The sequence below is a fragment of the Pinus tabuliformis genome, chromosome 7 (genome assembly GCF_031772625.1).
Source record: "Pinus tabuliformis cultivar Carrire ecotype Pingquan chromosome 7, CPIR1, whole genome shotgun sequence".
NCBI classification, from domain to species: Eukaryota; Viridiplantae; Streptophyta; class Pinopsida; order Pinales; family Pinaceae; genus Pinus; species Pinus tabuliformis.
Genome location: NC_142293.1, coordinates 1,541,658,661 through 1,541,670,851, shown reverse-complemented (window position 1 = coordinate 1,541,670,851; position 12,191 = coordinate 1,541,658,661). Strand labels below are relative to the sequence as shown.

General features: G+C 35.5%; 1 protein-coding gene across 2 annotated transcripts; it reads left to right on the top strand.

Annotated features, from left to right (window-relative positions):
• The first annotated feature begins 2,069 nt into the window (after window positions 1–2,069).
• LOC149253768 (bidirectional sugar transporter SWEET1b-like) lies at window positions 2,070–10,707 on the top strand. 2 transcript variants are annotated; one of them, XM_089456922.1, is made up of 3 exons: window positions 2,070–2,313; window positions 9,804–9,840; window positions 10,002–10,707. In XM_089456922.1, the coding sequence occupies exons 1-3, from the start codon at window positions 2,213–2,215 to the stop codon at window positions 10,224–10,226; spliced, it is 363 nt and encodes a 120-aa protein (XP_089313048.1). In that variant the 5' UTR covers window positions 2,070–2,212; the 3' UTR covers window positions 10,227–10,707. The 2 variants fall into 2 exon arrangements, with proteins under 2 accessions (XP_089313048.1, XP_089313047.1); XM_089456921.1 differs by lacking the exon at window positions 9,804–9,840.
• Window positions 10,708–12,191: the final 1,484 nt, after the last annotated feature.

The window sequence follows — 12,191 nt, the reverse complement described above, 5'->3', positions numbered from 1 at the left end:
TCGAAAGCGAATGGAGCAAGGTAATCCTTCTTTCTTCTTTGCAACTTCAAATACAATATCCTTGAGAGTGTAGTAAAAATTGGGCATAGGTAACCTAGGAAGTTCGGCTGATATTTATGAAATGGACCAATGTAATATTTCCCCTGAAGATAGATATACTATAAATTCTCTACATTAGGCAGGAGGGCATCTAACACATTACTCAACATTCTTCCATTGCTTGCACAATTCTGCTCATATTGTTTCCATTTATACACAGTTTACCAATCTCCAAGCAGAGAAGCCAAATATGTGTGTCGAAAGTGAATGGAGCAAGTTAATCCTTCTTTCTTCTTTGCAACTTCAAATACAATATCCTTGAGAGTGTAGTATGCTTGCACAGTTTCCATTATACACGTCTCCATTTATACATAGTTTACCAATCTCCAAGCAGAGAAGCCAAATATGTGTGTCGAAAGTGAATGGAGCAAGTTAATCCTTCTTTCTTCTTTGCAACTTCAAATACAATATCCTTGAGAGTGTAGTAAAAATTGGGCATAGGTAACCTAGGAAGTTCGGCTGATATTTATGAAATGGATCAATGTAATTTCCCCTTGAAGATAGATATACTATAAATTCTCTACATTAGGTAGGAGGGCATCTAACACATTACTCAACATTGCTCATATTGTTTCCATTTATACACGATTCCATTTATACACAGTTTACCAATCTCCAAGCAGAGAAGCCAAATATGTGTGTCGAAAGTGAATGGAGCAAGTTAATCCTTCTTTCTTCTTTGCAACTTCAAATACAATATCCTTGAGAGTGTAGTAAAAAATGGGCATAAGTAACCTAGGAAGTTCGACTGATATTTATGAAATGGACCAATGTAATTTCCCCTTGAAGATAGATATACTATAAATTCTCTACATTAGGCAGGAGGGCATCTAACACATTACTCAACATTCTTCCATTGCTTGCACAGTTCTACTCATATTGTTTGCACAATTCAGTTTACTCAACATTCTTCCATTACTTGCACATATTGTTTGCACAATTCAGTTCTGCTCATATTGTTTGCACAATTCTGCACCTCTGCTCATATTTGTCTCTCTGCTAACCTAAACAACCCATAAGAGATGGGTGACATATATAAACATTAAAAATACTAATAAAAAACAACTTAAAAATTCAAGAAAGTGAGATCATGTATTATAGATTCAAACATTAAACATACAATAAATCCTCAAGGAAATTCCACTTCATATAAATTTTCCAAAGTTTTTTTTATATAAATTCATATTCTCAAAATTTTTATTTTATAATTCAATATAAATAAAAACAACTTAAAACCTAAAGAAAGTGACATCATATATTTTATATTGAAGCATTAAACATACATTAAATTCTTAAGGGAATTCCACTTCATAAAAAAAATTCCAAAGATTCTTTATCTAAATTCTTAATTTTTATTTTATAATTCAACATAAAAAAAAAAAAAAAGAAAAAAAAAACTTAAAACTTGCAAAAAATGTGATTATACATTATAGATTAAAACACTAAACTTATAATTAATCCTTAAAAAAAATTCCATTCACATAAAATTTCCAAAGTTACATAAATTCATATTTTCAAAATTTTTATTATAAAATTCAATATATATAACATAAATATTAAAATAAAAATAAAAATATGCATCCCATTATAATTTTTTTAATAAACAAATTTACAAACCAGTAAAATATTAAGAATATAACAATAAAGAGATTCAATTTATTGTTTTTATAGATTTGGGTGACTGTTTAACATCGATGGAGCATTTACTTAACTGTCCCACCCTGGGTACGTGGCGTGGGCAGTCTTCAGCTACCACCTCGGGATCCATCGTGCATCGACGGCTATGAGACGGGAGAGATGATCCTACGATTGTCATGGATGCTCGCTGACTTACACTACCCTTGGCGCGGCATTGGAGTCCCATTCTTTCGCGGAAAGATCTGGAACTTGCTCCGCCCCTGCCCTGGCTGAGGGCTTGACAGTCACTGCGCCAGAGTTTTGGATACAGAGAGCATGCGCCTGAGGCTTCAGAACCTACTCCTACCACCAGGATTTATCGCCGGGTAATTACATAACAGTTTCTTTCCTGTACTAACTAATTTGTTGATTCACAGTTGTTTGTTTTGCGGATAGGCCTTTCTTGTACCGGTTAGGTATTTGCATTTCTTTAACCATGGTATATGGCTTGCACGCAGGTACTCTCGCTCCTTCTACCTGGGTTGCGGATGGCTTTGGATGGAGAGATGAGCTGGTAGTCATTCTGATTTTCCTCCGGTATGGTGAAATTCCACTTGCTATTGATTGTAGAAATTGGGTCTGGACCTTAGTCTACAGGCCACCGTGCCTGAATTGTAGCTACAGCTCGCATGAGCACACTATTAGGTGACCCTGTTTTGGGTTCCGGTGAGGCCAACCCCGTGACGGCTTCTGTTTTTCTTTCTGGTTAATGGATATGAGGCTTCGTTCCTCGAGGTTGCTTCTCTGAGCCGTTCTGGCTGAACATGTTGTTTTGTTTGTTAGACTTATACCGGGGCCGTCTGAGATTCATTTATGACCCTGGGCAATTCTCCATTTTCAGGGCCTATTTTTTTTTGGTAATGTAATATATCGTGTGCGTTCCGTTTATTTGTCTTTCCAGACTTGGAACTGAACATGAAAGTTTTTATTGGAATCTTAAATACATATTATGGCTTCACTGAAATGATTTATCGCTCAGATTCTTAGTTTGATTTGGTTGTTTAGAGTTGTTTCAACTCCCTAAATTTGTGGCACTGTACAACAGTATATATATATATTCAGTTTTCCAGTTAAACGTTTCATCCTGACAAATTGGTTTCGATTTTTTTAGCTATGTCATTTGTCGTGTTTTCTGTTTAATTCCATCGGATGTATTTACTGCCTCTAATCAATTGGGGTTTGGCTCTGCATGAGGTTTCGAGGGTTAAAACCCTGCCCCTCCTAACACCCGTAGTCTATCCCTCCAGCTGTCTTGTATTAGTGCGGCCAAAACCCGAGACCCCGTCCCATGAGTTCAACACCCTCCTGGACCAGCGTTTCCCAATGTGGGTGCATACAATGTAGTCCACGAAACTGGAAACCTCACCCGTTCCTGATATCAGGGGTTTCCGTTGTGTGAAGTTTTCTTTTATTGCTCTTGTCCTATTGCAGAGGATATTCTTTGTTTTCACTCCCCGTTCCACGGGCTTATACCATCAGAGTTCACAACTTCCAATCCGACCCAACTCACAAGGGCTCAAACGCTCAAGCTGACAAACCAAGGGAGTCCCTCATGAAGAAACCAACCGGGCATTTTCTGTTTTTTTTTTTTGAAAACAATAGGCATTTAGCCTCATTTCTGTTCATGGCAAGGAATTTATAACATTCTACGAACCCTATTACTTTTGTTAAGTGTTACACTAAATCTTGCATAAACACGTTTGCTATTGGGGTTTAACAGAAAAGTTTTTAATAGTTCTTTTCCTCCCTATTACTACAGTTGTCGACCATGACCGCTCTATAGCGCCCATAGCATTTATCCACCTTCGTGGAGGTTTCGAGTATCACTACCACTATTCTTTTTATAAAAAAGCAACAATTAATAAACAACAGGGATACACATCCTATGTATGTTCTTACCCTCAGTCAACACACCCTCAGTGACAACAACAAATTCTGAGTTTTCTAGCAGTAGTTGTTAATTCTATACAGTACATTTACTTTTTCTAATAATCTTGCAGAATTGCTTACAAGTGTTTACTCACTTACCTGCACTGTTGCAACTTACAAATACTCTATAAGCCTGGCCTCCACTATTTCTCCCGCTTCCAATATGCCACCTAACCTTGAGATTCATCCTCCAGGACCGGAATCTCCCCCCGAGCTCCCTTTGCTGGGCCACTGCTCTCAACAAGTCGCTGCACTTTCGTGCTTGGCTATTTGGTCATTACTAGACTTGGCCTATTTTTTTTCTTTGTGTGTGTGTTTTTTTTTCCCTCTACCTGTCCCTACAGCGTAGAAACCCCCCCCCCCCCTGCCTCCTTTCCTCCAGAAAACCCATCCCGTTAGGAAAGCAGTTAGGGTATTTTTGGGACACATAGCAACCACCTTCTTGGGAAGTTGCCAGCTTTTCAAGAAACATTTTCTTTAAAAAAAACACAGGAAAACACAGGAAGTCCGATCTGTTTTCTGAATTTTCTGAAACTCAGCATCTCCCACTACGCACTGGCGGCAATTCCAGATTTTTAATTCGTTGCAAGCAATCTTGAATTTTCTTGTTCTCAGAGATTTTTGATAAACACAATTCAACAATTGTTATGAAAAGCACAATGATATCTGAGGAAAGTTTCTAATGCAATGTGAGAATACAAAGGTGATCTAAAATAGGAAAGGACTCAGCTGCTCATAAAGAGGCGCAAATCACCTGAAACAAATAAAACAGATCCAGAATACCAAATCATGGCCACAAACTCTGAAGTTTCAGAATTGAAATGAAATTATATTAATATTGACCGATGACCAAAATAGGTCAATTGAACTAGAAAGTACTGCATACCAAATTTGCAATAAGGGACGTGCAAAAGTCATCTCCAAAGCTTATAATACACCAGCTATTCTATGGATGTGAAAAATTATTGCAAACTGCTCCAGTTGTGTTTTCTATCTGCCTATATCCCGCTTTGTGATTAGCATTTAATTTTTATCCTCTCTTGAGTTTGTACTGATATGAAGCATCTGCTCCTATCCCAGGTAGATTTTGAATTGACAACCTCTGGGGTGCATAAAACAACAGATCTAATTAAAGGGGTCACAAAACAGGCACATGGCTTAACAGTTAGGTTGGCTAAAAATGCTATTTTATATGATTAGGTCATTGGTAGATTTAAATGAAAAGCACTATGCATCTCAAAAACTTACATGCAAGTTAGGAGAGCTTATGAAGTGGGCTTGTGACTATATACAGTAAAAACAATAGTAAGTTAAATACAGAAGCTTATGAAACTAGTTTTTGGAGACCTCTTTGGTTGTTGATTGAATCATTTTCAAGAAATGTATTAATATGGAAACTTGAACAAAAATGGTATTACGGTAACATTGGGTTTTTCCTTCGATGTATCCCATAATATATGTAACATTTATTTTTTTGAATAAAAATAGAGAAACTTCAACTGGAGTTTAAAATCCCATCAAAAAAGAGAAGATAGGAATTTTCTGTCTGTTCAAATAATGTGAACAGCATTGGCAGTTCATCTTCTTGGCTGCAGTTGCTCACAATGAGAATTCACAATGTACTGCCTCTTTCTTAACTAAAGCTACATGTCAGTCAAAGTTCTCAAAGTTTCTTTTCTTGTCATAGAGAATGTTCTGTTACTTCAACTGTGTAGGGTTGGTTTCCTAGATAGTAAATTCAGAAATGGAACTGTTTCAGAGAATGTTGTTGAATAGATTGTTCTCGACTAATATGTTGTGGTTCATTGACCATTTCAACAGCAATCCACATCTTTTATGATTATTTGGAGGACAAAGGTTTGCCATGTATATTTTCCCTGAGGGTTCATAGAACTAAAGTATTTTGGCTTACATTAATGTTAGGATGAATAAAATCTATTTGTATAGTTTCTGATGATCAATGAGATTCCAAAGTGCAGTATGGAAAAGATTATGACTACCATGCTCCAGTAAAACTGTTGGACAAGCTACTGCATTCTATGGCACGAACAGAAGATGAACAGTTGGTGGTGATTTCTCAGGTTAGAATACAATTAAGTGTAAATATATAAGATTGACAAGCTGTCACTGAATATTATTCATGTTTGTTGATTATATATAATAAGGTTAAGAATACCTACCCCAACTAAGGTTTTTTGGTGATTGACAGGTTCTGGTTGCAGATATAAATATTGGTTATGAGGATATTGTAAATACACAGGTAGAACCATGCAAACTGAAAATTATTTATCTCAACTATTAGGAAGTTTTGTTGGCAATTTCAACATTCTATGCATTCTGGATTTTTGTCAAGTTATGGGCTATAGTTTATGATATTTGAAGAATTCATCATTTATAATATGTTCTCGGACTATTCATATGCAATTGGCGGTTGTAGGTTGTATTTGGCATATGTTCTCGGACTATTCCTCCCTCAACCTTTCTTTACAATATTTCTTATTGCACTGCACTAATGTGGCAGGTTTCACGAAGAATATGAATCAATGTTGGAGAAGAGTTACAATTGTGGAAGCATATGTTTGTGTAAAAGTTAACCAATAACCAAATTGACAAATTGACAATACAATTGAGATTTTAATTAATATATATATATATATATATATATATATATATAATTTAGACTGTAGATGTTATTTGGTTTCCAATATTCATTATTTTCAATTTTTAATATTTTTCTGAAAAATACTTGGTACTTTTTAATCATTCATAGAAATTCAACAATTCCAACTTCATAAGTCTATCAGCCTCTCTTTGTACCTTTTGGGACAATTGCTAGTTTAATATTTTTGAGGTTCAATTTTGAAGGTTAGGGTTTCCCTAAGTATGATTTCCTCATTTTAAATGAATTAAATCGAACAAGGAACCAATGTTCGATTTAAATACCAATTTATTTCCAATTGCGTACACAATCGGTTCTAAAATATTCTAATATGGAGATTCCACACTTAGATTCTCAAAGCCTCTTGTAGAAACACGTTGATCTACATTAACTCGTGTCTCATATTTTTTCACTAACGAATTCATCTGTCAACAATGGTGATGGCCACTTTGCAAGATCACTCATGACTCATTGGTTTGATACCTTAATTACTTTGGTTTTGCCAATTTGTATTCATAAGTATATACACAGGAACATAGAGGGTTTCAAGGAACAGAGAGGGTTTCTGCAAGGAACAGAGGAACGAAAAAGATTGAGAAATGTTTGCAGATTCACGAAGATGGTGACAGTGCCACACTAATGTCACTTTGTTTCTGTTGTGCTAAGAGATGGCTAGAGAATCGCCTCGATTTGTTCTAGAGGGATTCTCCAGACGGCACGAGAAATTGGGCTTTTGGGAGGAATTGATGGAACAAAATCCAGCGGTGGGCTTGGGGGAACTACTCCATTCCTTGCCTGATTCCTGCCATGACTTTCCATTACGAATCCACTGGAAAATGTTTCCGCATCTTCATCAACCAAACCTTCCTCCAGACTGCCTTTGCTTCTACAACCAAACCTTCCTCCTCATTTGCCCCATTTCAATGGAGGGTTTGTCGAGAAAATGGAGAGACAAACACCAATGTTTGAGAGCCACGAGACTAGGGTTTCTGTGATGGGCATTAAGGGCATGAGGCCCAACGGCAGTAGATCACATACTCATTTATTCGTGGGTGGCAGGAGATATATATTAAGACCCTCATTCTTAGGAAAAGTGGGAGACATGGGCGGCGACTGAGTGGGAAACAGCAGGAAACAACGGGCTAGGCCATCTTAAAATGGAAATAGGCTGGCTTAAAATGGAAACAAGATAGCTGAAACCATTGAAACTTCTTTGGTGTAGAGGCTGAAAATCTTTTTGGCGCCAAATTGTTTTAGTTTTTATATGTTGGGGCTTTCACTATTATTTTGCAAAGGGACTCGAAGCTGAGCTAGAAGTTTCAAGGAAGACAACAAAGGGTTTATTTTCCACAGGTATTTTCCTTTCAATTTGATGTATTTCCCTTGCAAAGATGTTGGCATGGGTATTATTTTCCTTGCGTAGTTGTATTCATTGGTATAGCTATAGGAATTGGGATTATTTTCATGGTATAGATGTAGGAATTGGAATTATTTTCAGGGTATATTTGGGTTTGTGAGTATAATTTAACGTGTTTTCCAACTAGGGAAAGTAATTTTAATTATACTAGTGCATGAACATGGAACCCCAACCTAATTTGAATTAATTGGTCTCTAGCAGAGTCTATATATTGCATTCATGTTCATCAATAACATATTATTAGATTTTATTAGAAATTTGAATTGTCTCTCTCGTTCATTAGTTAATTTCTTAGTGGTTTTATTCTCTCTTGTTTCTTGTTTTGCAAGTAACTATCTAGTATTTTTTCACACTTATATCTTTCTATTATAGTTTTATATTGGCTAAGAAACTCATCTTGGTACCATTTCCTAAAGTCTTGCATTATTGTGATTTGAATCTATTCTCCTTCAAGGAAGTTTTGTTCAAGAATGCTTATTTTTATTTTTCTTATGTAATTCACTCTTGGAACCATTTCCAAGAAGCTCATATGAATTGACTATCCCAACCTCAGACGAATCAAATAATGATTTGTTACTAGATGTATCTATCCTTTTAGCATGGTGTATTTTTATGGAGGTTTTTTCCTCATTTTATTTGTAGATAATATGTGTTTTTTAACCTCTCAACGAATCTTTATCTTTGAAGTTAATCATTGGTATCATTAGGTCTTTGTTGCAATTGCTTATGAATTTCAGATAGATTTTCTAGCAACAATGCATTGAATTCTAATGGTCTTTCTCTCTCTTGGATTATCCTTTCATTATCTATCACGTAGCTTTAGAGTATTTCTTTTAGGACCCTCACTATTTCTGCAAGATTTAGGAGTGTTTCTACTTTAGGATCCTCACCATTTCTGCAAGATTTAGGGGTTTTTCTACATTCATCCTCTCTTGATATTCCTCACATTTGACATGGTTGGTTTCTTCAAGAGGACATCATACCATATTTGGTTTTTCTTCTGATGTTGGTTCACTTTTTTCACTCAATTATATTTTCTTTTTAGTGTTCTAATGAAAAAAATTCAATAATTAGTTGTAAATTAGAATCACAATTTAAATTAATAATGGAGTATAACCTTTTATATGCAATTGTGTCTTATAACACCCTAAACCAACATACAACATTGTAACAATCCTAGTTCCTTTGGGTGTGTTTTGAGAAATGAGGTCATCCTTTTATGAAAATGCACTCCCCATTTGCTCATTGCTATATAATTCAACTTCTGTGCAATAAATGGCCACATTGTGTCACTTGATATCTACCATTCTAGGAGATGCACTGGGATGATCTTTTGCTTGGATATGTGATTTCTTAAGAATGTACCCATGGGTGTTACCGATGCTACTATGGGGGATTCAATGATATTCACTACTTTTATGGAAATGTTAACAAATGCACGAGGGCAAGATGCTGCTATGATGATGCATGAGGTAAGCTTGAATATTGTCTTTTATATGTTCAATTATCTTATATTCCTTATTATATTATGCTAATTTATGTTTGTGGAATGCAGGCAATCACTAAAGTCATTCCAACCCCTATAACACCTTATAATACATCTAAGGTAATGATAGTGGTAAAACTTGATCAATATTTTTGTGCATTTAGTTAACTTATTTCACTATATATATTTATTAATATTTGTGTTTTTACTAAGTGTGCATTTTGTTGGCTTGTAGGATTCATTTATGCCCCTCAATACAACCAATGTTGGCATGCAGGGATCATTAATGCCCCCATATACATCTAATGTTATGCAAAATGTAAGATTCAACCATTTATTTGTGTGAGTTTGATTATGTTATTTGTTGAGAAATCTAGGGCATATATTTAATAAAGTTTTTGCACAATGACTCCATGATTTATGAGGTGTTACGAAGAGCTACATCATGCCTTCAAATGGATCACCCCTTTCGTTTTTTTCTTCTTGTGCTGGAATGAGCAAAATAATGCTTAAATTGTTGGTGATGTTTATAACAGGAAATGCAACATCTCTAGCACTCTACTTATCCCCTATGTAAGTATAGGGCACCCTTTGCTACCAGTGCTATTGTTTCTTTTCTTTGTTTTTTCTTGTGGCAGGCTACTTCCTTTTTGAATGTTTACTTTATTTCTGAGTGAAATTCTATGCAATTTTGATTGATCTGACAGGCCTGATACTAAAATTCTGAATTGCAGGTCAACATTTTGGAGAATATACAAGTTCAAGTCCACGAAAGAGTACTCTGGCCTTCCTTATGTGTTCACCCTATTCAATTGCTGTGTTGGGCTACTCTATGGGAGCCCCTTCATCAAACCCCACAGTACCATGATCCTCACAATCAACAGTGCAGGCTTTGTTCTGGAAACATTTTATCTCACGTCCTTTCTAACTTTCGCTCTGCCAAAGAGGAAGGTACATGACTTGAATTGTATTTGCGTCCAGAAGCAGAATTGGCCGAATTCTGTCTGTTTAATGTTCAAACTCTATGAATTGAGTACATTTGAAGAGATTTCATTAGTTAGGAAGATGGTATTCTAGTTGACCATTATTGTGTCGAATTGTATTTGCATCAACTGAATCACATCATGTAGCTATTCAGTTGAATTGTATTTGCATCTAGAAGCGGAAGTGGCCAAGAATTCTGACAGTTGAATGTTCAGACTCAATGAATTGGGTACAGTTGAATGTTCAGACTCAATGAATTGGTTACATTTGAATGTTCAGACACAATGAGTTGGATACAGTTGAAGCCATTTAGAGTTCTCCTATAATAATCTTCTTTGCTGTGAGAGATTTCATTATTTAGGCAGACGGTATTCTAGTTGTTCATCATTGAAATTGTTTCAAAATACTGAAATTTCATTTTAAGGTTATCAGAAGGAAGTTATTATCAGTTGTCTGAGAAGGATATGGCTGTAGCCAGTGATATTGGTAATGAGCGTTCTTTAGAGAAAACTCCCACTTGGGCAGTCACAGTTGTTTGTTCGGCCTTCATTATCATCTCCTTACTTATTGAACGGGCTATCCATCACGCTGGAAGTGTAAGGTTTTGCCAACATACTCTTCAATTTAATATCTTACTTCGATTTTGCAACGGATTTGGTTTAATTGTATTCGGTATTTAGCAATAGATTGACGCTTTATGCACTAGATTTGGTCACACAAACATATTCCCTCATCAGTAGGCCAATACCAATAATCGGCCACCAAAATTTTCATTATAATCAGCAGAAATTTTTATATAGGTGTATATTCCACATGGCGAATGATCAAGAGTTGAACGTAACGTCTATCTGTAATATTAATCTTTCTGTGATTGTATTGCAGTGGCTCTCCAGGCGAAATAAGAAGGCCCTATATGACGCACTTGAAAAGGTGAAAGGAGGTAGGCTTGTTGTAATGGTCTCCGTAGATATCGAAATAAGTTTGTTTGATGTCTAGTTTTTCAGTGGTATAAAGGCATTAGGAAAGGCGAGGAAAGGGCCATTTTCTCCAATTGGAAAAATTGATATTTTTTCTTTAAATATTGTTGGAATTATATTAGATGGATAGCATTATAAATACAAAGTTCTACTTATAATTATTTAACTAAATTCCACTTGTTTTAAATCTTCTAAACTCTGAACTAAAATTTCAGATAGTTTTGATCGGGCCATTCTAAATTGAATTTAATATAAATACATTTTTCCATAAATTAATAGTCATGAAGGGGTTGCAGTCTCAGAAAGATATTCACCGAGTTTGGATCGATTGCCAGTTGAAATGAATCACCCCTTCACCAATTAGTTTACCTGAAATTGTGGTTGAACCCCATATATCAAAACTTTCTCCGTTACTGTCCTAGATTGTACTGTGGTTTGATATGACCATTCAACATTCTACATGGACTTGTGTAAGCAGGCAAGAATTTTGCCTTGAAGGTAATTTTCCAGCAGGAATTCGGTGAATTTTATTTTCAAAAAACATGAAACTGAGCTTTTGAATTGTTTTTTGAAATAAGGATTGTTTGGATTTTTTTTTAAATAATAGAAATAGATTTAGCACCCTCACCTAAAATTCTGAAACTTAAAAGCAGTAACCTAGATTTTTAAAAATTTCCACAATTTTTTTTCAAAATCGTGCGGGAAAACCCATTTTGCTCTTGTTGTATTGCTTTAGGTTTCGAAGTAAGAGATTAAAATAAGCACATCGTTGTAGCAAGTCTATCTTTTAGCAACTCTCAGAATTTCAGAATGAGATTGCATCACATGACATCGGCTGACATAATACATTTTAAATGGTCTTTTTTGGATTGCAGAACTGATGCTTATGGGATTCATCTCATTTCTACTGACCATTGGAGATAAGCCCATTTATAATATGTGTATACCAAAAGGAATGGCTTA